The following is a 27,433-nucleotide window of genomic DNA, read 5'->3' on the forward strand; positions in this document are numbered from 1 at the left end:
TGCCATAATACACAATATGTTTGGAGGTCAAATGGCACTGCACATCACCCCAAAAACACCATACCAACAGTGAAGTTTGGAGGTGGGAACATCATGGTGTGGGGCTGTTTTTCAGCATACGGCACTGGCAAACTTCATATCATTGAAGGAAGGATGAATGGAAAAATGTACCGAGACATTCTTGATAAAAATCTGCTGCCATCTAGCAGGATGATGAAGATGAAACGAGGGTGGACATTTCAGCAAGACAATGATCCCAAACACACAGATAAGGAAACTCTCAATTGGTTTCAGAGAAAGAAAATAAAGCTGCTAGAATGGCCCAGCCAATGACCTGACTTGAATCCAATAGAAAATCTATGGAAAGAACTAAAGATCAGAGTTCATAGAAGAGGCCCACGGAACCTTCAAGATTTGAAGACTGTTTGTGTGTAAGAATGGGCCAAAATCACACCTGAGCAATGCATGCGACTAGTTTCTCCATACAGGAGGCGTCTTGAAGCTGTCATTACCAACAAAGGCTTTTGTACGAAGTATTAAATAAATTTCAGTAAGCGTGTTCAATACTTTTTCCCTGTGTCATTCCATTTTATTACACATAACTTAATTTCTGAAGTTATTTGTTTTGTTTTCTTTGTATGTATGGATTACTTGGGTTGTTACCGACATTTGATTTACTGAGAAAAATAGTGACGTGTTCAATACTTATTTTACCCGCTGTATATAAATTCTTACACTATGGCATACAATGATGAACGTTTGAGAAAAAAAAAACTCTGGCCTTGAAAAGTAAAATAAATAAATGTATTATCAAGATACGTATTTATGAGCAGTTTTTTGTCAGAATTCTTCCCTAACTTATTTGCTGCAAAAGTGTTGCTTTTTGCTGTAGTCATGTTTTAATATTCTGTTCCTCTTGACTGACCATGAATTGCCATGCCTTTCTGTCCTCACTTCCTGTTCTCTCCCCACAGTTGACTTTGTAGTCAAGTTATATAATTCTTAAAAAAAGAGACACAATCCAAAGTTACTGGCACAATAATGATAGTTATAAGTAAACCACTGCCCTCAATACAACACAGGGACTTATTGTATCCATAACTCACTTATGCAATTTTAAAAAATATATATATTCTGTTTTGATTGAATCAGTCATTTTGACTGCCTTACAGATGCATCTGCTGCAGCAGTGACTAAACTCAGATTAATGACAGCAAAGTCTATGAATACACATATAAAAACAGATCAACAAGTACACAGGACTAGCACATTTTCAGTATTTTGTTTAATCTATTTTGTGCAAAGTTGGATCAATCTGACTGGGAACAGTCAAGAGGACTACCCACCAACGTACATTTAAATCTCTGCAAGAACATTCATGGCCCGAATAAAATTGGTTTGCCTAATTTGTTTGACAAAATTAGTTGCCTGGATTTCTCCTTCCTTGTATGTCTTTCTCACGTTAGTGGGACGAGCTGAGGAGCAAGAGGTGACTGAAGGGAATGAGGACACATGTCTACATGTGAGAGATCAACCCAGGATCTGTCTAATGTTAATAATCATACACAGTTTGAACATGTATTCAAACATTCCACAGCCGTTGTGTGTCAAAGTGGTACATGGTTTGGGCCAAATCCCGAAAATGTTGGTGCAGCCCAAGAAAAGCATTTGATCAATGAGGAAGCCGTTTGTTTAGATATGTCTTCTATATTTACTTATTTGGAAACTGTACAGTATTTTGTGCCAAAAGATTTGTTTTCACTTGAGTCATGTTACATGAAAAAAAAATTAGGACTGGGACTTCACAAAACCCATCCATTTAATTTATTAACAGTCCTACTTGTCGTTTTTCTTAAAGAATCAAAATTGGTTTTAAGAAAACCTGACAGCCAATAAAGTTATTTACAAATTGTTTGCAGTGAGTTTCTATGACATTTCTGGAGATAACTGGTTACAGGTACATGCAATTTTGCGTAAGAGACAAATGCATTTGACTAACATAACATACAATCAACATAACAGACACCAACCTATATAATAGATACTAACTCGCAACCTTTACATGAAATTCCACTGGAGTAAAAATATAAAAATGTAGGCCTACTTCACTTATAATTCACAGTAAGAGTGGCCTGTCAATCATGACTTATGTGTTTTGATATGAACCCATGGAAGGTGCGATAGAGATAAAATAGGGTGTTTTTAGAAGGAAGAATATATTTGTTAAAAATATTCACAAAGCTTTTAAAAGGGTACACTGATCTTTTTATGTCAAACATTTGGCTATTTGCACTGAACAGAAAAGAAAAGTGTCAAATATTAGCATTAGAAACTGACATTTCAAATGACAATTACTAAAGTGACATTCAGTCTTCCATCTACTTTTGTTACAAAATGAAAAATAATCTCATCAAAAAACAGCATTGTTTCGTCTTTCAAGTACTAAACTTCGAAACATTTCCAAACAAAGGTACTTTTGAGTTTGCATTGAGTCATAACCACTCCTGGTACACCAGTAATGGCTTTTCAATGTGTTTTTTCAATTGTTTTTAAAGCCACAATTTGGAGAATTTGGAAACTTACAACTATGGCACCCTCTTGACATTGGTGTATACACATTCCAGTTTACCTAGGAGTTGTGTCAACACATCACCTGATTTACAATGAATTTTAATGCTCAGTGCCAGAAGTAGTGTTTCCTTTATGCAGCTATTCAAAAGTTAGGGCTACAGCAGGGTGATGGATGGCAGGTGTGTGACTGTCTAAGACATAGGAAATTCTATCCCATTCCCTATTCAATTGACATGTGCCTATTAACTAACGTTATTCTGCCACATGTAATAATACATTATTAATTATCTTGCGATGAGGGCTGACATGGAGATATAACACACAAAAACTACTGTCGCCTGTTGGCCACAGGAAGCTCAATGGCTCGTAACTGCAGACTCTTGGCTGTGTATGTTAGGACCTTTTTGATGTTGTGCACAATTTCTGCAGCTTGCTCACACTTTAACGCTAATACAATAAAAGGGTGAAGTTACTAAAAAAATAACACACTGTATGGGATGAATGTGTAATAGTCCGTATAAACTACTGCTCTCCTGAATTTATTACAGCCAAACATAATTTCAGATTAGTTGAGTTAACATATTAACAGCCTTGTTGAAATCCTGCAGCCTGAAGGACAACAATCCCATTAGGCTACACTGTCAACATGAAGCACAATCTCTCATCTCCAATCCATGTCATGAAGATTTCAGGCTCCTCTGGGTGGCTTCCCAGAACTAGAAAGGTGTGCCCAATAAAGTGGTCACTGAATGTTTTTTATGACTGCATACATTTGTTATCAGTAATACTGTTAACAGTGGTTTGTCACAGGACCCCACCAAATCTAATATCTCATGTTAATCCACCTCAGTACATTTCAGACTACTCTGTAAAAGTAATATTCTGCCACTAGAAGCATATCATTGTTCTAGATATGCACACTGAATTGTATATGACTACCATGCTATATACCCAACTATGTTGGTGCAGACAGCGCTAGCTTAATCTGTTTTGAAAACCTTAATAAAATAATCGCCACTTTGGTCTGTGAATAAAATGCAATAATCCTTTATTAGTCCCACAGCAGGGAATGCCTTTGGAGACGCCAAACCTATTGACGGAGAAGGACGTAACAGCCCCTATCCTTTCCAGGGAGATACCTGGTTGTTTCTCCCACATGTCCAACAGCCCCCCCAAGCGACTGGATGAGGAAGTGAGTGCAACTCCTGCTCATGCCGCCTTTTGAGCACGTGGACTGACCTACATCCTGATCTACCAGGAGACATGACATATTCACAGAAAAGACTGCTGAGGATTTAATCTCATATGAGATGACTCCACACACACTAGCAACAATTTTCACCAGCTGTTGAGTTGTAATGGAGTGTTATTTCAAATAAAAAATGTTTTAAGTGTTATACGGGAGAGGACATGAGTGAGACGGAGAGTGAAGTACAAGCTGAAAATAAAACTGGCACTGTTTTGCTAATCCAAACAAATCTAAAACACCAGTGAATGACGCAATGTTTCACTGGATAGGATTCAACACATTGAAACAATCCACAAAGGTTTAACTATTGGCAGTGATTTGACATTGAAATTTCCTATTTGGCCAGAATCACAGCTGCTGGTAATAGGCCATATTGCAAAAGACAAGGGAACTATGGAAGTCTTGAGAAAGTATGATAGGCTGAAAGAAATAGAAAAACAAATTGTAACCTAAAGGCCTTTACACACATTGGGCTTTTTTTGTGCAATTAATTGCACACCAGTGACATTTTCCCAACTGTTGTTTTTGTCATGAAAACTTTCACACAGCAAATATTATGCAGCAAGAAAGCAGTATACTTTTTGGGGAAAATAAGGTTGATTTTTCTGAGCTTCGGCGCTGCAAATAAAGGCATCAACCAATTAAATTGTCGAAACAATTCAGGAAACAACAACATGGAGGCTCCTTATTCTGAACCAAGATGGCAAACTTTATTACTCCTTTCAACCTTGACAAAGGCAGCGCAGAGCAGATCTACAATATTCCCAGGCAAGTATTCTGAATTTTTGTGTTGTTAACCCTGGTGTGTAAAAGCCTTAAGTCCTACGGTCTGTGCTTTTCTATGACATACAAACCACTCTCATCATTGGGTTAATCCAATCAATCTGTAATGTACCTGAAAACCTGGGGAAAAAAATTAACCAGTTTGACAATAAGGTACAACTCCCACTGGGAGTAACTTTTCAGCATTTTTCCTGTATTGAAAAAAACTGGACTTTGAACAGGGTGTGAAGATCATCTATCATTAGAACTAACAAAAGTGTTACAATGAGCAAATATACCAGAAATAAGAAATTAGTTAAATTATATGCACGCATTAATCAGCATTCTCCTCCGTGAAGAAAATTAGATACCCTCGCATGCTACGCTTCAGGGTGCCAAGTCAATATCCTATGACTTTAGCTTTCAAGGAATCAATGCGGTGTCTAGAAGTGATTCAGTTCCTTTCAGGCACACACTCCAGCACTTTAAACGATATAACCACATCTAATCCTATATCCTGTGGGGGAGGCACAGCAGTTCTGTCTAAGATACAGAGTCTTTGGTAGCTCCTGGTGGGCTCCCTCCACTTGTGACCAAATTACGGAGCAGTTTACGTCGACCAGCCTGATAGTCCTCCTCGTCAACATTGACCAACAGTTTTATAGCTTCATGGCCCACAGCCTGTTTTAAGGAATCTGTGATAAAGACCCCTTTAAGGGCTTCCAGCAATGATCCATTGATGTAGTCCCTCCAGAAGGCATCCAAGTAGGTGAGCTCAGAGAACTTGATGTCACAGATGATGGAGCCCAAGTCTCTGGATTTGAGGATAGTGTTTGCCTGGTTGAAGCGTTCAAACTGTCTCTCCACTGCCTCTTGCTTATTGGAGAACACGTTGCCCTGAAGTGCAGACTCATGTTGACAGTATTCAGCACGAACCCGGAGGCGGATATCTAAAGAGGAGAGCACAAAGTGAGAGAGAAAAGATCAGCAAAGTATAAATCAGCAAACAAATAACACCAACATTTTAAGATAGAAATTATTCCAATCATAGTTGAGCAATAGGCTGCACGGTGGTGTAGTGGTTAGCACTGTCGCCTCACAGCAAGAGGGGCCCGGGTTCAATTCCCGGGCTGGACAACCTTCTGTGTGGAGTTCGCATGTTCTCCCCGTGTCAGTGTGGGTTCTCTCCGGGTTCTCCGGCTTCCTCCCACAGTCCAAAGACATGCAGCTTAGGTGAATTGAAGACTCTAAATTACCCGTAGGTGTGGATGTGAGTGTGAGTGGTTGTTTGTCTCTATATGCCAGCCCTGTGATAGACTGGCGACCTGTCCAGGGTGTATCGTACCCTGCCTTCGCCCATTGACAACTGAGATCGGCTCCAGCACCCCTGCGACCCTTAACTGGATAAGCAGGTTACGGAAAATGGAATGGATAGTTGAGCAATAGCTGGCAACCAGCAAGCCATTGGACAATTGCCTAGTGTATGTACAAGCCTTAAGACCCAAGGCTTGGGCATGCTCGAAATAAGCTAGTTGTACCAATTGTCATCTGATTTTGTTTGAAGGCTGTTCAGAACTGTCACAGTATCACACAACAGCACACACTTTTAGACACTGAAAATGTAAGAATGGCTAAACTGGCACATATGCTGACCTTTTTATGGATTGTTTAGCAGTCAAATGTGGTGAGTAAAGCTCAGTTATGGAACATACAATGAAAAAAAAGCCATTAATGTAGACTTCCTTTTACGTTAAATCTGATTACTTTAAAATGTCAGTATTAATTAATTAATGAAAATGTTGGTATGGCTCCCGCCCTTTGAGACCATTTTTAGTGTTATGTTTGTATGCCAAGTAGGATAGGTGGTTCCCCAAGTGAGATGGGTCCCAGATGTCCATGCTATTTCCTGTTTGGCATCAAAAGATTCTGGTTGGCACAGTACCCGGTCCAGCTCTCCCATTTTGGTGATGAAATTCAGGAGACAAGCTGCATAAACACAGTTGAAGCGCTGCTGTGATTTACTGCGAACAGCATACCACTATGCCTCTCCATTTGGTTGTATTTGATTTGATAGAACGGTGTAGGCTTGTGTTGCGAGTTAGAACTGAGGCAATCACTTAAATACCTTGGGGACTAAGCTAGATAAAGCGTTGTTAACGAAAGGAGTAAACTTGTATAGAGACTCCGAGCAAGGGTGCTTTTTGGAATGTTGTTGGTGTTTTGACAGATCAGGTCAGTTAGTTGAGGTTTTATTTCCCTTCTGGTTTTTCCTGTGCCAATGTGAGGGAAGAACAGAGGATGTCGCATGTGCACAGATTGTAAAGCCCTCTGAGGCAAATTTGTAATTTGTGATTCTGGGCTATACAAAATAAACTGAATTGAATTTAATTGAAAGTTCTTTCATTAAGTTGGTTCTTTTTGTTTGGTGATCTGGTTTTAGAGTCCTTTTTGAGCAGCATCCACAGGTGCTCTTCCTCTGATATTTTGCACCTTTAGCTTTTGGCTGATTTGTAAATCCAAGTCCCTTGCCTTTTTGATTTTTGCTCCATTTTCCTTAGAGCTTGGTTGTTATAGAGTGGAGCTAAGAGAGTTCATGAAACAACACCCTGCTGACAAGCTTTCCCATTGCTCAGGGCAGGTTGCAGGCCCGGAGGATGAACCAGCAGCTGCTGCTCCTGCTCTCTCTCTGTCCACCTTGCACACCTTCTCTTCCACCTAGTCTCTCTCCCCTCTCAAACACACACACAGTGCTCAATCCTTGTCTCCGCCCTCTGTCGTCTCGACAATTGTGTTACTTAAATGCATAAAGTTGGCAAATTCTGGTCGGCTGTCATTACTGGTCGGATTGGTGCAGGTATTAAAGAACCCTGACCCCTGAATCATTAGTAGATCATGTAAAATAAACATGACACGAGAGTGAAAAGTAGTACTGCAAAAAAAAAAAAAAAAAAAAAAAAAAAAAAAAAGAGAGAAAGAAAGAAAGAGAAAGAAAGAAAGATACATATATATACATATATATATATATATATATATAGATACATATGAATATACATAAATGCACATACAGTGGGGGAAATAATTATTTGATCCCTTGCCGATTTTGTAAGCCCACTGACAAAGAAATGAACGATCTATAATTGTTATGGTAGGTTTATTTTAACATTGAGAGACAGAATATCAAAAAAAAAAAAAAAAAATCCCCTAACAAAACATGACTCAGTACTTGGTGGAGAAACCGTTGTTGGCAAGCACAGAGGTCAGACGCTTCTTGTAGTTGGTCACCAGGTTTGCGCACATCTCAGGAGGGATTTTGGTCCACTCCTCTCTGCAGATCTTCTCCAAATCCTGAAGGTTTCGAGGCTGTCGCTTGGCAACTCTAAGCTTCAGCTCCCTCCACAGATTTTCTATGGGATTAAGGTCCGGAGACTGGCTAGGCCACTCCATGACCTTAATGTGCTTCTTCTTGAGCCACTCCTTTGTTACCTTGGCCGTATGTTTTGGGTCATTGTCGTGCTGGAAGACCCATCCACGACCCATTTTCAGTGTCCTGGCTGAGGGAAGGAGGTTGTCGCCCAAGATATAACGGTACATGGCCCAGTCCATCCTCCCCTCGATGTGGTGAAGTCGTCCTGTCCCCTTAGCAGAGAAACACCCCCAAAGCATAATGTTTCTACCTCCATGCTTGACGGTGGGGATGGTGTTCTTGGGGTTATAATCAGCATTTCTCTTCCTCCAAACACGGCGAGTCGAGTTGATGCCAAATAGCTTGATTTTGGTCTCATCTGACCACATGACCTTCTCCCAAGCCTTCTCTGAATCATTCAGGTGTTCATTGGCAGACTTCAGATGGGCCTGTACATGTGCCTTCTTGAGCAGGGGGACCTTGCGGGGCTGCAGGATTTTAATCCATTACGGCGTAGTGTGTTACCAATGATTTTCTTGGTGACTGTGGTCCCAGCTGTCTTGAGATCATTAACAAGTTCCTCCCGTGTAGTTCTGGGCTGATCCCTCACCTTTCTCATGATCATTGATACCCCACGAGATCTTGCGTGGAACCCCAGACCGAGGGCGATTGATGGTCATTTTGTGTTTCTTCCATTTCCGAATAATCGCACCAACAGTTGTCTCCTTCTCACCAAGCTGCTTGCCGATGGTCTTGTAGCCCATTCCAGCCTTGTGCAGGTCTACAATCTTTGCCCCGACGTCCTTAGACTGCTCTTTGGTCTTGCCCATGGTGGAGAGGTTGGAAACTGATTGATTGATTCTATGGACAGGTGTCTTTTATACAGGTAATGAATTGAGACAGATGTCTTTCATACAGGTAACGAGTTGAGATTCGGAGTACTTTCTTAAAGTGAGAGGACTAATCTAACCGGTCTGTGGGAGCCAGAATTCTTGCTGGTTGTTAGGGTCTCAAATACTTATTTCACTCAATCAAATGCAAATCAATTTATAACTTTTATATGATGTGATTTTCTGGAATTTTTTTTTGATATTCTGTCTCTCAATGTTAAAACATAACAATTATAGACTGTTCATTTCTTTGTCAGTGGGCAAACTTACAAAATCAACAAGGGATCAAATAATTATTTCCCCCACTGTATACACACACACACACACACACACACACACACACACACACACACACACACACACACACACACACACACACACACACACACACACACACACACACACACACACACACACACACACACACACACACACACACACACACACACATTCAGACCCCTTTAAATTTTTCACTCTTTGTTTCATTGCAGCCATTTGCTAAAATCGAAAAAGTTCATTTTTTTTCGCATTAATGTACACTCAGCAACCCATCTTGACAGAAAAAAACAGAAATGTAGAAATTTTTGCAAATTTATTAAAAAAGAAAAACTGAAATATCACATGGTCATAAGTATTCAGACCCTTTGCTGTGACACTCATATTTAACTCACATGCTGTCCATTTCTTCTGATCCTCCTTGAGATGGTTCTACTCCTTCATTGGAGTCCAGCTGTGTTTAATTAAACTGATTGGACTTGATTAGGAAAGGCACACACCTGTCTATATAAGACCTTACAGCTCACAGTGCATGTCAGAACAAATGAGAATCATGAGGTCGAAGGAACTGCCCAAGGAGCTCAGAGACAGAATTGTGGCAAGGCACAGATCTGGCCAAGGTTACAAAAGAATTTCTGCAGCACTCAAGGTTCCTAAGAGCACAGTGGCCTCCATAATCCTTAAATGGAAGAAGTATGGGATGACCAGAACTCTTCCTAGACCTGGCCGTCCAGCCAAACTGAGCAATCGTGGGAGAAGAGCCTTGGTGAGAGAGGTAAAGAAGAACCCAAAGATCACTGTGGCTGAGCTCCAGAGATGCAGTAGGGAGATGGGAGAAAGTTCCACAAAGTCAACTATCACTGCAGCCCTCCACCAGTCGGGGCTTTATGGCAGAGTGGCCCGACGGAAGCCTCTCCTCAGTGCAAGACATATGAAAGCCCGCATAGAGTTTGCCAAAAAACACACGGAGGACTCCCAAACTATGAGAAATAAGATTCTCTGGTCTGATGAGACCAAGATTGAACTTTTTGGCGTTAATTCTAAGCGGTGTGTGTGGAGAAAACCAGGCACTGCTCATCACCTGCCCAATACAATCCCAACAGTGAAACATGGTGGTGGCAGCATCATGCTATGGGGGTGTTTTTCAGCTGCAGGGACAGGACGACTGGTTGCAATTGAAGGAAAGATGAATGCGGCCAAGTACAGAGATATCCTGGAAGAAAACCTCCTCCAGAGTGCTCAGGACCTCAGACTGGGCCGAAGGTTCACCTTCCAACAAGACAATGACCCGAAGCACACAGCTTCAAGTCTGTGACCATTCTTGACTGGCCCAGCCAGAGCCCTGACCTAAACCCAATTGAGCATCTCTGGAGAGACCTGAAAATGGCTGTTCACCATCCAACCTGACAGAACTGGAGAGGATCTGCAAGGAAGAATGGCAGAGGATCCCCAAATCCAGGTGTGAGAAACTTGTTGCATCATTCCCAAGAAGACTCATGGCTGTACTAGCTCAAAAGGGTGCTTCTACTCAATACTGAGCAAAGGGTCTGAATACTTATGACCATGTGATATTTCAGTTTTTCTTTTTTAATAAATTTGCAAAAATTTCTACATTTCTGTTTTTTTCTGTCAAGATGGGTTGCTGAGTGTACATTAATGCGAAAAAAAATGAACTTTTTCGATTTTTAGCAAATGGCTGCAATGAAACAAAGGGTGAAAAATTTAAAGGGGTCTGAATACTTTCCGTACCCACTGTATATATACACACACACATATATATACACACATATATATATATATACACATATATATATATATACATATACACACATATACATATATTGGTTGTAAAATATTATACAATTATATAATACATACACATATATATATACACACATATGTATATATACACATATATATACACACATATGTATATATACACATATATATACACACATATGTATATATACACATATGTACACATATATACACACATATATACACACATATATATATATACACATATATATACACACATATATACACACATATGTATATATACACATATATATATATACACACACATATATATACACACACATATGGCTCAGTGGAGAGCAGGGTAATCACATCCCTGGCTCCGGCATATGTCGATGTGTCCTTGGGCAAGACACTTAACCCCAAATTGCTCACATATATAATACCTGATGGTCAGGTGGCACCTTGCATGGTATCCTGTGATTGGGTGAATATTAGTAATGTAAAAGCGCTTTGAGTGGTCGGAAGACTACATATATATATACACATATATATACACATATATATATATACACATATATATATACACACATATATATATATACACATATATATATACACATATATGTATACACACATATATGTATATATACATATATATATATACATATGTATATATATACATATATATGTATACACACATATATGTATATATATGTATATATACACACATATATATATATACACACATATATATATACACATATATATATATATACACATATATATATACACACATATATATACACATATATATATATGTATATATACACATATATATATATACACATATATACATATATGTATATATACACATATATACATATATATATATATACATACATATATGTATATATACACATATATACATATATATACATACATATATGTATATATACACATATATACATATATATATATATATATATATATATATATATATATATATATATATATACATACATATATATATATATACATACATACATATATACATACATATATGTATATATACATACATATATGTATATATACACATATATATATATATATATATATATATACATACATACATACATACATATATATATATACATATATACACACACACACACATATATATTATATAATTATATAATATTTTATGATAAATAGTTAACTGCAGGGCACTTTAACATTAACTACACTGATGGAAGGCTAACATGGAAGGCGTCCACCATCCATCAGGGCTACTTAACCCTAAATCACACACCGAGGCAGGGAGCAATTTTGGGTTAAGTATCTTGCCCAAGGACACACGACCCGCCATACATCTGATTCACAGCCGCCTTAAGTAATACTTTGTAGCATATATTTACATAGTAGTAGTATACATGTAGTTCCAGTTGTGTGTCGTGCGTCTTTTATATGTCACGGGTGCTGAAAAGCCAACACCTGTGTATACTCGCTTACAGCTCATCTGGCAAGCCTCCTTTCCCCTCGCTCTTCGAGATACATTTGAGGAGTTAGAGTTGGAATGTCCATTAAGATGGAGCAATGAGATTAATTCACATCTCACAAACTTGAGTATTGAGTGAGGAGGCACAAAATTGAGAAAATTCTGAAACAAGTTATGTGATTGCATCTTACACAAATTTGACACTATTGCAGTGACATAATCTGTCCACAGACAGACGTATAAACACCTGGTAACTCACACACAGACAAACTAGGTGATAACAGTGTTGCTTTGGCAGCTGATAAATTCACTTCTACGTTTGCACTCAGGTAGTTTCAGTAGTAAGACAATTTATGTGGACTGGGTCAGGATCGGTCATTCAGTGCGATTATAGGCACTGTTAACCAGGTTACGTGTACTGTAGGAGCCTGATCTCCTTTGTTACTTTCAGTGTTAGTTGGAATTTGGGTGTAAACATATTATTATGAGGGTGCATCACTACAATGTGATCTTTGCATCCACCTGCTCCTGTTACTTTCCCATTCTGAAGACATGGTCATACACATGCATACTTGTAAAAAGACAGTTACACATGTGTCCAGGATTAATCTAGCTGGAGAAATCACTTTTCCCTAAACCCTTAACTACAATTACTGAAACCAGGTTTCTCATTAAAATGGTATTTTAAAGTCAGCCTACTAAAACAAACCACTGTAACCTGGTTACTTGTAATTTGTTCCTGGATTGGTCCAAGCCAATGTCACTGGACTGGTCAAATTTTTTTTGCAATGATTCTCTTTCAGGCCAGACAAAAATGATGATCCCTCTTCATGTTGCGTTTGTTTTTACCACATGTTTGCTTCTCTCTGCAGTCAGCTGAGGAATGACTTCTCCGTTTGCGGTTTTGTACAAGAGGAGCTGGCTTTGCTCGAGGAGGTCCAACATGGGGTCCTGATGGGGAACAGCAAATGATTGGCTGATGACCTGGAAAGTGACATTAGTTTAAATGTTAATCAAGCTTCTGTATCACGGTGTGCAGTTACTTATGAGGACATTTAATTGGCTGCAGTTATCAATATTCTTAGTCTTATCCTGTTGAAATTAAATATTGTAAAAGAACTTGAACACACACAATTACACAAACACACACCTGTTCTTCTATGAGGCACAGTATCCTTGCTCTGCACTGCTCCTCTTGGAGAAATGTAGCGCACTGATGTTTCTTCCAGGTACTTGTCAACGGGATCTGGGCAAACTGAAAACAATAGTCGATTTATTTTGGTATCATTAATTACAGTGATAATCATCACATTCAAACCACTGGAATACATCATACTGAAATGCAGAGATGATGTTGCGACAGTCAGTTTTTGTGCACTGCCATAGTAAATACATGAGCGTTAACCTCCTTCAAGTACAAACCATGTTTATCAATTATTATTTATATAAATGTTATTTATATTATTACTATTTTTACAGCAGAGTAAGATCGGCATAAGTCATCGGGTGACAACAGGTGGACTAGGACAAGAATCATCTTCAATATGTCACTATCTTAACGTAGGGAGGCTGACTGCTACACGGTAAACTAAATATTGAGTTAGTGTACTTTAGTGTGACACTAAGTTAGACTCCTGTTGGACCTATTTAGAATAATTAATGACAGACCGTTTCTCCTTTTTTGATAAGCATGTACAAGGCTAGGAAAAAAAATAACATGCTGTTGGACTAATGGATTTGTATCTAAAACTCAGGAACTGCATTGTTTAGAAAGGGGGCAGGCCTTTCAAAATCGCTGTGACACCATTTCTCTTCTCCTGTCCTCCCACTGCTGGAAAGGTTCAGTTGGTAAACAGAGGGGGTCTGGTTGGTCTCAGCCCCACTGTCTATGACAATTCAACATATTTCAAGGTACTTAGCTAATTATGCTATAGGATTTACATATCACACAAGATATTCAGTGTGGGTGTTTGTACATTCTGGGCAGTTGTGCCATAGAGTTGTTTTACCATACATATGCAGGAATACATCCTAAAACTCAGAAATGAGTGAGCATTTTTGCACTTCTGGTTACCTTGTCTCAAATGTTTTTTTGGTTAGCTCCCTTAAATAGATCTTTGGTTAACACAACCTTAAGAAAGTTTAATGTTGGTTCTAAGACACAAAATACATCAGTGAATACCCCACTCACTGACCAGAAGTCGTGCGACCTTGGATCGGATTGTTTATAGGTTATAGATTACACTTTAGCTTGTTACTTCTGGCAATTGCATTTAAGCTTCAACAATCATAAAAGTTGTGTTTACTTGTGAAGATTATCTTGCTGAAAATGTGTAAGTATCATACATTGCCACAGAGCTTCTTTTCTGCATATTCCAAAATTCATTGGAAAAATCTTATTGGCTTTTTGGCAAGGGAACCAGGGGTTTCCAACCTTCAGGGTTGGCGTTCAAAAATACTTCATCCCTGCAGCACTTTATATGCTGCACAAAATAAAACTAAATTACCTTCCTTCATGAGTTCTAAGAACAGAGTGACTCCCAAAATATCTAGACTATAATTTAAAAACGTAAAACATTTAAACCGAACTGTCCATTAACTTTATTTTTAAAGCCTAATGTGACCATAGTGATGAGAATGCATTACTCACCAGCCTGCCGTTTCCTGAGTGTGACATAAGGCAATAGGTCGTGGCGGGTGATAATCCTTAGAAGCTGAAGAACATGTCGGAAGTTGGTCTCATCACAGCGACCTTGGCGCTCTAGGGCTAGCAGGAAATCCCGTCCACTCCTGATGCCACCACGCTCATATTCGTCAATCACGTCAACAAACAGGAATGACAGTACCCTGACATCTCGATGGGTTAGCTGGGCTCCAACGATGTCAAACATGCGATGAAGTGAGTAAAGCCCATGGGAATTGTCCACTGCTTCCTCAGGCCATGGCTCGAAGCCCCCATCTCTTTTAGACAAGCTGGAGTTGGTGCAGGAGGCAGGAACGTTCCTGTTGGCCACTTCCCCGCTTGCTGCTGCCACACCTGAGCAGCCTGGCCTACCCGTCAGCGCTCTATGATCGAGAGGCCCAGGCGCTGCACTACTCTGACTCGAGTCCAGCTGATTGGCCTGAATGTGAGGTCGGGCCTGCTGAGCAGAGGAGTTCTGGGCAAGCGGGGGAGGAATAACAGCATTGGGAAGTTGTGGCTGCTGTGATGTCATCGCAGGGCCAGATGATAAGGAATGCTTGAATCCCCGCAACTCCTGCTGTCTTCGTCTGCTCCAACCGATGAGCTATGTACGGAGAATGGGGGGGGGGGGGTAACATATGATTTACAATCATCCTAGTAGCCATCATCATGGATCAATTACTAACAACATGATACAACTGCAAACATTTTTATTTCCATAGCTTATTATAGAGGAAGTGAGCCACCTCTGCTAACATCAGAATTTTAAACATTAACGGAAAGACAACAGAGCCTCAATACAAAACAGTAAATTACACCTATTTTAGGTAATTGTGTAGACTAAGGTTGGGCGATATCACAATGTATACTGTGAGATACTTTTATCAACTGGCAGTTATATGTTTTATTTTGTGGTATACCTTTTATATATATATCTGGCTGTACAAGGCTATTGTGGGCAAGGACAAATCAATGAGCAGGACTTTTTGATGTGAGATTTTTAAATGACTTTGCATCACCTATTTACAGTAGCAGGATTAGCCAAAAACACTTTTATCAGTGTAATACAAATGTTTATGATTCATATTGTATGAAATTAAGTCTGTCTCCCTACAGTCCATCGCAGTGTATTTCACTCACACGCACACGGTGGAAGAAGTTCTATTTTTTTAGTTACAAGGCTGCAGGTCTTGCTTTTACACTCAGAACACATCAAATTTACTTTAAAAATGAGCACTTTCATATCAAAGTTTAACCAGATTTGAATATTAAGAAATTTGGTCAACACGTTTCTCACTCGTTCCCCCTTGATTTTGCGGTTTCTCACTCCTAGCTCTGCCGGGTGGCTGTAAGTCCCTGTCTTACTGGAGAGCAATTATACTTGTGTTCATGTAACTTCTTTGTGAACTTCAACAGAGTTGTGGAGATCAAATTAAGCATTGATAAGAAAAAGAAAATCTTCCATATTATCTCCATCGCCCTCTTCAAAGCCGCAAACCGTTCAGTGCGGACGAGTGATGTAGTGAGGCTGTATACAGATCTGGTAGAGGCAGCGACCTGTCATTTACAGTAAGCCCGCCCTAATGCATACTCTGCTTTATGGTCTATTTTACTGGAATCAGGGAATGACACGTCATGACTGCTAAGACCCAATTAATAGCGAACCACCTTTTCAAAGTCCCCGTAATAGAGTAGTGTGGGTGCTAGGTTTAAACGTAGCAAATAATATAAAAAACAAAAAAAACGTAGTGTGTAGGTAGCTTTAGTATCCCAGTATGCAGGGTTTCTTGTGGTTCCTAGAGTCTCCAAATGCAGAATGGGAACCAGACCATTTAGCTACCAAGCTCCTCTCCTGTGGGACCAACTTCCAGTTTTAGTCTGGGGGAGAGACACACTCACCATATTGTGGTGCCGTGGTTGGAGCATAAGACCTATGATCTTCTAATGGATACTTTATATTAGGGCCCAAGCACCACAAGGTTGGAGCGTAAGACCTATGATCTTCTAATGGATACTTTATATTAGGGCCCGAGCACTGATTCATTTTAATTTGCCATGAAAAATGCTCCAAATGCTTCATTCCCCATAATATTCTAACCTTGAAGACATCTAAATGAAAATTTAGAATCATAGTACCGTATTTTCCGCACTATAGGGCGCACTGGATTATAAGGCGCACTGTCAATGAATGGTCTATTTTCGATCTTTTTTCATATATAAGGCGCACCGGACTATAAGGCGCATTAAGCGAAACAAAACAGTCAGCCAGTCAAACTTCCTCCACTTCCGTACCATTGATTCATTAATGTTGAATTCTCTCGCAGCTGCTCTATTCCCATGTTCTACTGCGTGACTGACAGCCTTGAGTTTGAAGTCCGCGTCGTAAGCGTGTCTCTTGACAGGTGCCATGTTGGGTCCTTATACACACACACTAATATTATGGTGAAGCACAGTATGTATTACTCCGCGACGCTCCTGACTACGGTAGCCGTAATGCTGCTGCGGTGCGGCTTTGTAGTTTACCAAAGTCGTACTAAAACATTTTGACAGAGCGCCGTGTACCACACAAAATCGCTTCGAGGTCAGTAAGCACAACCAGAATTAATCCATATATAAGGCGCTCCGGATTATAAGGCACACTGTCGTTTTTTGAGAGAATTAAAGGCTTTTAAGTGCGCCTTATAGTGCGGAAAATACGGTAATAGAGCAACCTAGTGGCATCAGGAAGTAAAAATGTGTGTCTTTTCCAAATTTCACATGATTAATGAGACTACAGGCCTGTAGTCATCTAAAGGCCAATTTTGATTTAAAGTCATAGCACCACCTACTGGTAACGGGGAGTAACAGTCTCAATACTATGGCTTTCTGATCTTAGGTGAATCAGATCTACATAGAATTTGTTCTACACATATGTAAACTGTTCATAATGCCAGCCCACAAAGCTTTTGACCTTTCATGGAAAGCTGTTGCCTTGGCAAGGCATTCTTCACAATGAAAATAAATGGTTTTGAGGGCCGAGAGATGCTCGAAAACAAAACCAAACTTGGCACACACATTTAAAGTCCAAAATGTTGTTATTTGATGTGGAATTTGTAAGGCGACTCCATAACAAAATTTGGTATGCTCATGCATTAAATGTAGACAAAAGTCTGTTGGGGCCATGCTCTGAACCAAACCCTAAATTTGAAGTCATTTTGAATTTCTTGTGTATTTTTGGCAAAATTTGGAGTCAATTTGGCTAAATCTAGGCCACGTACTCGTTAAAGTACGCGGCCAAATTTGGTCAGTCCAATCTGAAGACCGTTGTGTTGAAAAGTTATCAAAAGTGTTGGGTTTTGTGGAACGCCTTCACCCTGGTGAAACATTCTACGCCATGAAAAACAAAAGGTGTTTTTGAGGGGCTAAAAGTGCTCGAAACATAACCAAACCTTGGCACACACATTTAAAGTTCTAAATGTAGTTACCTGATATGGTTGTGGTGTTAGGGAGTGGCAAAAGGGGTCGACAGCACCCCTTACAAAATGTTGATGAAGCAGCCCTCACAGTAGGTTTCACCTAGATATATGTATGACATGTAAGCTATAAAAAAATATTCTGCAGCCAGGCTCTTAACCCAAAAGGTTAAAGGTAAAATGTAACTCCACTGGCCTGAGGATGTCTACAAACCAATTTTCACACAGGCAACAGGAAGTCAGCGTTCCTGACCTTTCAATGATGTTTTCTACACTTGATATAGAGCAACATAATGCATTCTTGCGCATATTCCCTAGGGCCACATTGTGGATAAAGGAAGTGGTGGAATATTTCCAATACAAAATTTCAAGCGTGGCATATTTTATGACCCCATTACACTAAAAACTGAAAAACATGATTTTATGTTATTGTTATATGAAAGTAATTCATGGTGTTGTTAGATTTCTGCTTGAACTCCCTGTTAATCCAAGCGGGGGAGCAACGTTTTTTGTCCGCAGTGAAAATGTTCGCTTTGAGAGGTTAAAGGCTAGTTATAGATTAAAGAAGAATTTGTTAGATGGAAAACCTACATTTTGGAAATGATCACATCGGTTTGTTTCAATAAATGAGACTTCAATAACGCTGGAGTTATTGAAAATTTATTGAAAAGCTTTTGTCTAAATTTCTTCAGTGTTTTTTATTATTAATATTTAAGGGGGTATGCTTTACGTTTAATGGCTTCAAATAGACCACCTGATCGATCATCAGATCAGCGGATTCTGCTTCCAAAAATACTCCTTTAGAATTCATGTTATGCAACACTGTGGGGATATCAACTAAATTGAAAGTTGAATCATTTAAATATACTTCTTTTGGAGCCAGAACTATTTCAAATAACAAATACATTTAGTGTCTGAATTAAAGATTACAGATAAAACATTAGTGTTATTTGTTAAAATATATTAGAATAGATTAAAAGAAAGCAGAACATCAATAAAACAGCTAATTCCAAGCTTTTCAATGGCAGTGTACATAATTAGCAAATTCCCCTCATATCCTAGCCCCAGGTACTAGACATACTGTGTACTGGTGCATTTGTTGACATAATTTGTTTCGCAGTAAGATGTAACCCTCTTTTTGTAGCCAAAAATAAATTGTGGTATATGTGACACATTTTAAATGTAATTACACATTATATTAGTTCGACACTGGTGACAGTGTTGACTTACTGTGGTCAGTCAAGGTGAAAGTTATGAACGTCTAGAAATCAATACAATGTAATAAGAAAAGTTGTGAAACCCTATGACCTTAAACTTCAGTTTAACTAAGTCCTCAGCAGGTAAAATTAAACCTTAGGTATGCTGACGTGATTTGTGTGATCTACATCACCCAGGTGGAAAAAAATATATATATTGTTCACCCTTGTTCATTACTCCCTACATAACAAGAGACTTGCAAGTTAACTCCATATTAAGCAGTGAATTGAGATTTCGGGTAGTTGTGAAGCTGCATCTTTTTGAGTGATTACTGTAATTACTGTGTAATGTTGCACAGCTGTAATTGCAATGTGAAAGTCTTGATGAATTTAAGTTATGGGGTCTATGTTTGACGACAGTAGAATAATTGACCTTTTTCTTTGCCTGAAGTCGGACACTTCTCCATTGTGTTATTTTGTAATCTTACTCCCAAACACAAACTGTCTGTCTACTAACTAATGTAAATAGCTGTCTAAAAACTAAAAACACAGAACGAATAGAAATGCTTTTAAACAGGAAGTGAAAAAATGTGCGGACAGCCTAAAGTCATCGGGACTCCACTAGGTATTTAGTATAGAATAAGTAAAGCGTTGGAGCAGTAATTCGGGCTTCATTAACTGGCCCAGTCCAAACTTCTGTTATCCAACATTTTTGCGAGCCAGCCCAGGAGGTTTTGAAGAACTTCTGCCTGTACCAAAACCTGGGTGGATCAACCTGCATCTCAGAACATTATTTGCCACTAAATTCAAAAGGTAAGCAGAGCCTTTCATTTCTGCTAATTCTGATTGTGTCTCTGCCCAGGTGAGGCAAATCAGAGTGTTTTCCAGCCTAAAGAACCTAGCTAAATCATTTAGAGTAATACAATGCATAAAGAGAACCCAGAAATCTAAATATCACGAAAACTAATGTCACTTAAACGTGTTTAAACTAAGAACACTGATTAAACAGACTTGGATGTAAGTATGTGTGTCTAAGTCTAACATAGTATGTGTATGAAATGTCTCATCATGAAAGAGAGGATGAGTGGAATCCATGCATGTTGAATATGTTCATAGTGTGTTTGCTTGTTGTTGGTTTTGTAGCAGTACATGCCTCTATGCAAGATAAACCATTAACAAAGATAATTAACGAAGACCATAATGAAGCACGTAATAAGGAAAAGTGTGCATATATGAAAGCGGTGAAAGCAGATCATAAGTAACGTAGCAAAACTTTCAATGAAATTATTGAAAAACTGAGAGAACCCAGTTTTCCTCGGGCCATTATCAAATACATTTTTGTTTTGTGTTCTTTAAATAATATTTTTAAATTTGGCCTGATTTTGTTAGCTCAAATAAAAGTAATGTAACAATAGTGTTATGCCAGCAGCTATTACCCGTTAACAATCAGTCGCCAGTTGAAAATATTTTGTGTGTGGTGCTGCTGCTTGTGACAAGCACTCTGGTCTGGTGAGTAAAATTTATGAGATTTCAGTTATCTTTTGTCAGGCTTAGGCACAATAAGGCTAAAGCTAGCTTAATTGAAGTTAGCTGGCAAATTTCAGTTCTTGAGTTGTTGAAGTCAAACGTGTGTGTCACACATCCAGTTAAATAGGTACACCTAGCTAAAACTAATGTTGTCCAAAACAAGTCCTGTAATGAGATTATATCGGTTAATAAGGTTAAACTGTTCAGCTCTTGTTTAAACTGTTTCAGAGAGTTGTTGATTTCACTGCAGTACAATTTTTATTTAATTACTTATTTTATTTTGTACACCTCATTGATGAGGTCAATCAATAGATGATGAGTAGACACCGGTCTGTATAATACAGAGTAAGTTTTTAACTGGGATGCACAACAAAATGCAGATATACAAATATAAATGATTACTCACAACTGTGGTTTTACATGGTCATTATTTTGTAAACTAATTTTAAAAAAGTGTAAAAAAAATAATTGTGTACACATGTAGGACTATAGAAGGTGCTGCCAAAGGCAGTTCAGTGTGTTTAAAATTAGCTGAATCACCAGAAAGCAGCTATTGTATTGCTGTGCCATATAAATAGTAACACTTTTTTGTATTAATCAGCATTTTATTATGAGTTCTTGTTGACCTGAATTTTAAATTGTTTTTGTTTTTTAATTGTTATATTCTTGCAAGATCAAATGTAGTATGGATTGACACCACCCTTATTGTTATTCTTTATTCTATGAATGATGATGTCAACATGAAATGCACTCTGGCCTTTAATGCCCTCCCAATGTATCTGCACGAGGATGACTCTGCATTCCTCAAGACCTGCCATGTAACTTCTCACTAATTGAAATGTCAATAAAAATCTACACAACTAGAATAAGTCCTGCAACATTTTACAGATTCAAATAGATTAAGACATAATAGAAATTACAGTTTTTGGCAACTGTGGCTCATTGAAGAGCAGGGTCGTGCTCCGATCAGAGGATTGGCGGTTCGATCCTTGGCTCCGGCAGTCCATATCGATGTGTCCATTTAACCCCAAACTGCTCCTACAGGCTGTTCCTGCAGCGTAAGAATGTGTATGAATGTGTAAGAATGTGTATGAATGTGTATGAATGTGTATGAATGTGTATGAATGTTAATTAGTTGCCTGATGGGCAGGTGGCACCTTAGTAGCCCCTGCAATCAGTGTATGAGTGGTCGTGAATGGGTGAATGATTAGTAATGTAAAAGCACTTCGAGTGGTCGGAAGACTAGAAAAGCGCTACACAAGTACAGTCCATGTACCATTTATTTTAAGTCTCCAACAATACAGCACTTACATTGTTATATATACAATGAAAGCGTTATTGTCTGTAATCATCCAGCCTCTCCATACTAGCAACAAAGCAATCCTTTCATAGAATGATCTAACTAACAAATTTGATACAAATCCACACACCTGCAAAATGTACTTGTTAATTCAGTTGAAGCTCATATGAGGCTTCAGCAGTCTAGTATAAAAAATAAAAAAATCTGGTCGTGTATGTTCACTATTTGTATACTATATACAGTAACTGTGTCAGTAAGAAAACACTGAGTGTAGGTACACAATGAGGAAGAAAGACTAACACACCTACACTATTTGTCTAGGTCAGATTGCTGAAGCCACATAATAGATTCTAGTGAACTTTTAGTGAATTTTTACACAGAATGAGGACTCTAAATGTTGTCCTTCATCTCTCTCAGTGAAGTCACATTAGGAAGGGATTACACAGCCAGTATGGAGAGAGGGAAACATTACAGCTGACAGTAACTCTCAACATACATATTGTGAGAGTTGGATCAATACATCTATACTATCCTTTTAAGAGTATGGAGAGCACACATCTCCATACTCCATACATATGACTTGCAACCTTACATCTGGAATTATTCTCATAATTGTAATATTTGTATTTTGAGCTAGATAATGCGGACACTCCTGTGGTACTACTCTCTGTGGTCCCTGACAATGCTACTTGTGCGGCCATCTTCAGACCAGAGGGCATTTCTGTTGTTGTTGAGGATGAAATTGTTGTGTCTGGTTGACGTGTTTGTACTGTTTTTTGCTTTTATATAAAGACTTTCCAAAGAAACTCATTCACACATGCACCTTCATTTAGAAGATACTTATGTGTCCTTATGATAGCAAACCACCGAAACCGTGCCTTCTGAATCTGAAAAAATTACTTGTTCAAAGAGTAAACAAAGATGTAAACAAAGCAAGAAGTTTGAATGCACATTGCATAAACAGTCCATCCACATATATGCTGCTGTGAAGCTCAGTAACATTGTTTGTGTGCCAGTTAAAGTAACAGCAGTGTATTCAGTTTCATAGTTTACAAGTGTCTGATATTTGAAAAAGTAGTTGACTGTAACATGTACTAATTTAAGTTATTTTTTGACAAAGTTGCACAGTAATAATTTGACGGAATATGAAAACTGTTGTCATCAAATGTGTGTGTTACAATGAATACCCAACTTCCATAGATCCCCCAAAAGCACCTAGAACTGTTTATCCATATGTTTCATACAAGGTTACAGAGATGTACTACTGTGGGGCAGCAGAAAACGCATTTTATACACCTTAAAGAAATGCTTTCCAGAAGAAAGATGTTTGAAGCAACTTTCACTGTGACATATAATATATTGTTTCTCTAAAATGTAGATACGAATTGTTATTGCTGTTTTATTGCTTAATATAAAAAAAACTGAATTGTAATAATAGAGTTGTATTCATATTTTTGAGCATTACGAACTAAAATGTGACATCTTGTAAATTTTAAGTTGATTAGTTGTAATAATGTTGAACTGGTTTCCATAATTTTTTGAGCTTGGCACAAACTAATCTTTTGAGTAGACTTCCCCTAGGCTATAAGATTTAAGGATTAGTCAGTGGAAGTTAATACTAACAAGTGTCATTGATTTAACTTAACTGAGTATGCAGCAATTAAAAAGATATTGGAAAATATAAATATTTGATTAAAGTTCAGAGAACCTGAAAAATAAAATATTACCATTACTTAAATATTCTAAGGTGATAAGTTTCCTCAAACATTTTGAGTACTGTGAACTTTTTTAGTGTACTTCTCTAGACTCTCATTGGACGAGTCTATAACACATTTTAGTGAGTATAAGACTGGATAAATGAAATATGGATTATACTTCAAGAGTTGTGTGTTTGCCAACTGATGTCATAAAGTTTTACTGTTGTTACATGCAACCTCCCTTTACTTTAATTCATCAAAACGTAACTCCATTTTTGGATTCCTCTTTCACTGTGGAAGCATGCGACAAAAACCTTATCTACAAGAATTCAGGGTAACACACCGAGGGTAATTAATAAACATTAGGTAATGTTAGGGGTGATGTATTACTCTAAACAAAACAGTCTGAGGGCACAGAAATTGGGGTTAAGAGACCACATGAATGCGTTTCAGACAACACTGGTTTATATCTTCTTGAACATAAGCCACAACTAAGCTAATGACTCTGATGTACCCTTCACAAAGCCATCGAACCTGCATGCACAGATGTCATTTCCGTTGATATATCAATTTGTGATTCTGAGGATAGGCCCTTTTCACTGTAAAAATCACTGTAAACATTATGACCTGTCACCAGGAAACAGTTATTAATAATAACTAAATATTAATGGTGAAACAAAACAAAACAAAAAAATCACCAATATCATCATAAAGCCGTTTGGACTACACTTTCTATAATGTCAGCTAAGGCTAATTTAGCTAACTAAATCAGAGTTTAAGTAGACAGCCGAAAAAGTTTCAATTAAAGCCCGAACAAACAAGCACACACTCAATAACACAGTCAGCTGTTTAGGAAGATGGATGAAAAGCTAGCAGCTAACGTTAGCTTACGTTAACCCAACGGAAGTTAGCTAGCAAGGTAATAAGAGTTTCCTAAAAAGCAGATTAAAAGCAGATGCAAGATATTGATGTGTGGTCGCTAGCGTTACAAACTGGTCTCTGGTCTGTGCCATGCTACTTGTGACTATATAGGTAAGCATGTTAAACGGTACAGTGAACCTGTGTGCACAGTAACACACCCTTGATTTGCGTCTTGGTTTGTTGTGATTGCTAAGTCCAGCTTCCCCGTCAGCGCTAACGTTACCCAAACGAGCTTTGTAAATCAAAGTAAAGCAGAGAAATACAATAACGATAACTTACATTAGCTCCTGTCTTCTGGGATATTCTTGACGAGTCCGCCAGTATCAGTTCGGTAGACAGCTAACGCAATGTTAGCTTCCCAGTGCCTGATAGCACAGCAGAGCGTCTTTCAGGGGCAGAAAACGGCTCCGTTTGGTTGTGTTGATCGAATACCCGATAAATGCTTAACGTATTACGCTATGTTTCCGGTATCTCGGTGTGCAGCACGGCTTATTTCAGGCCAGATGTGACCGTTCGTTAATGGTTTTGGTCCTCAGACATACATCGTGGGAAAAACAAGCAAACAATTTTCGTTCTTCAGCTAAAATGAAAGACCTTCCAGATCACAGTTCAGTTCAGTTCCGGTGTTCCTTTTCTTCTTCTTCATGTAGATTCTGTCGGAGTAGACGCTGTGGAGCGTAGTACTGCCCTCCGCAGGATGCAGAGTCGAGTCACACTTATTTTCACATACTGCCCTGAATCATGCAGGGACTTTTGAGATCAGATGGTGGTTCTCACTGTGGCCCAAAAAGTTTTTATGGACAATGACCTAACTTTGAGTCTGATCATCTAAAAGAAATAAATTAAAATAAGTTAAAATAGTTTTTTCTGTCTGTAAATATAATATTTCAGTTATTGTTGATGTTCTACTGTTTTTTATTGCTTATTTATAATACTTGTTTTTTTTTTAATTTTAATTTTTAATTTTTATCTTGTCTTTCTTCTACTATGTCTCTTGTGTGCACTTTACTCTATGCTGCTGTAAACCTGCAAATTTCCCCGCTGCGGGACTAATAAAGGATTATTTTATCTTATCTTATCTTAAAATAAAATGTGTGTCTGTCTGGGTTATATTATACATGACAGTTTCAGTCCATGATCACATAGTCCATGGACATGCCTTCCTAGAATTTGCAAGCACTGATTGAAGCCGCAGTGTCCAAGTCTCAGCCTACACAATCTAACAGAGTCTCTCTGGGTTCCTGAGCGGTAGCTGATCTTTTTAACCTGGGGTTAAATAGAGAAATAGTCCCTCCCTTTGAACTCTTTTTCCCATAATCCCTGCCATTCTCTCTCGACTCCCTCCTTAATTATTCCTCTTAGCTCTACTCTTCCCAAGAATGCAGTACCAGTCAAAAGTCTGGACACACCTTCTCATTCAACTACTATGAAGAATCTAAAATATAAAACATATTCTGGTTTGTTGAGCATTTGTTTGTTTACCACATAATTCCATATGTGTTCCTTCATAGTTTGGATGTCTTCAATATTAATCTACAATGTATAAAAAAAATTTTTTTAAATAAAGAAAAAACATTGAATGAGAAGGTGTGACCAAACTTTTGACTGGTACTGTATATGTAGATCTATGTCTCCTTTCTTCAGGTTTGATTTTGCAATAGAATCAACAATTTCATTGCCCTCAACTTGAGCATGCCCAGGAACCCAGCAAAACTTGACCACGGAGCCAGCCCTCTGAGTTCTAAACACAACAGATAAGATCTCAATCAATAAGATTGCAGTTAATAAGGTTAGGTCAAGCTTTTAATTTACCCCCTTTTAAAGCCATCAGAGCATCTGCTGAATCCTGAACAAATGAGAACCCCAATTTCTCAAACAATCCATCTATCAATCCCTTCTCTTCAGTTTATCCGGGGCCAGGTTGTAGGGGCAGCAAGCTTAGGAGGGTATTCCAGACATCCCTCTCCCCAGCAACGCTTTCCAGCTTTTCCTGGGGAAACCCTGAAGCGTTCCCAGGCCAGCCGAGATATAAAATCTCTCCAGCGTGCTCTGGGTCCGGAGTTGGATCCATAAAACTACTAAAGGGAGGCGTCCAGGTGTCATCCTGATCAGATGCCAGAACCACCTCAGCTTGACCCTTCCGACACTAAGGAGCAGTACTTGCTCCCTCTGGATGTCTAAGCCACTCACCCTATTGCTAAGGCTGGGCCCAACCACCCTATGAAGGAAGCTCATTTCGGCCTCTTGTAT

The 27,433-nt window shown here is 38.6% G+C and overlaps 1 protein-coding gene across 1 annotated transcript; it reads right to left on the reverse strand.

Moving 5' to 3' along the window:
* Positions 1-1,349: 1,349 nt before the first annotated feature.
* On the reverse strand, positions 1,350-25,871 carry dedd (death effector domain containing). The gene is made up of 5 exons (XM_054609801.1): positions 25,463-25,871; positions 15,058-15,694; positions 13,558-13,662; positions 13,257-13,391; positions 1,350-5,532 (listed from the first exon to the last, which is right to left on the reverse strand). Exons 2-5 carry the CDS (start codon positions 15,620-15,622, stop codon positions 5,126-5,128), a joined length of 1,212 nt encoding a protein of 403 aa, XP_054465776.1. The 5' UTR covers positions 15,623-15,694; positions 25,463-25,871; the 3' UTR covers positions 1,350-5,125.
* Between the last annotated feature and the right edge of the window lie 1,562 nt (positions 25,872-27,433).

This window comes from Anoplopoma fimbria, chromosome 12 (genome assembly GCF_027596085.1).
Source record: "Anoplopoma fimbria isolate UVic2021 breed Golden Eagle Sablefish chromosome 12, Afim_UVic_2022, whole genome shotgun sequence".
Lineage (NCBI taxonomy): Eukaryota > Metazoa > Chordata > Actinopteri > Perciformes > Anoplopomatidae > Anoplopoma > Anoplopoma fimbria.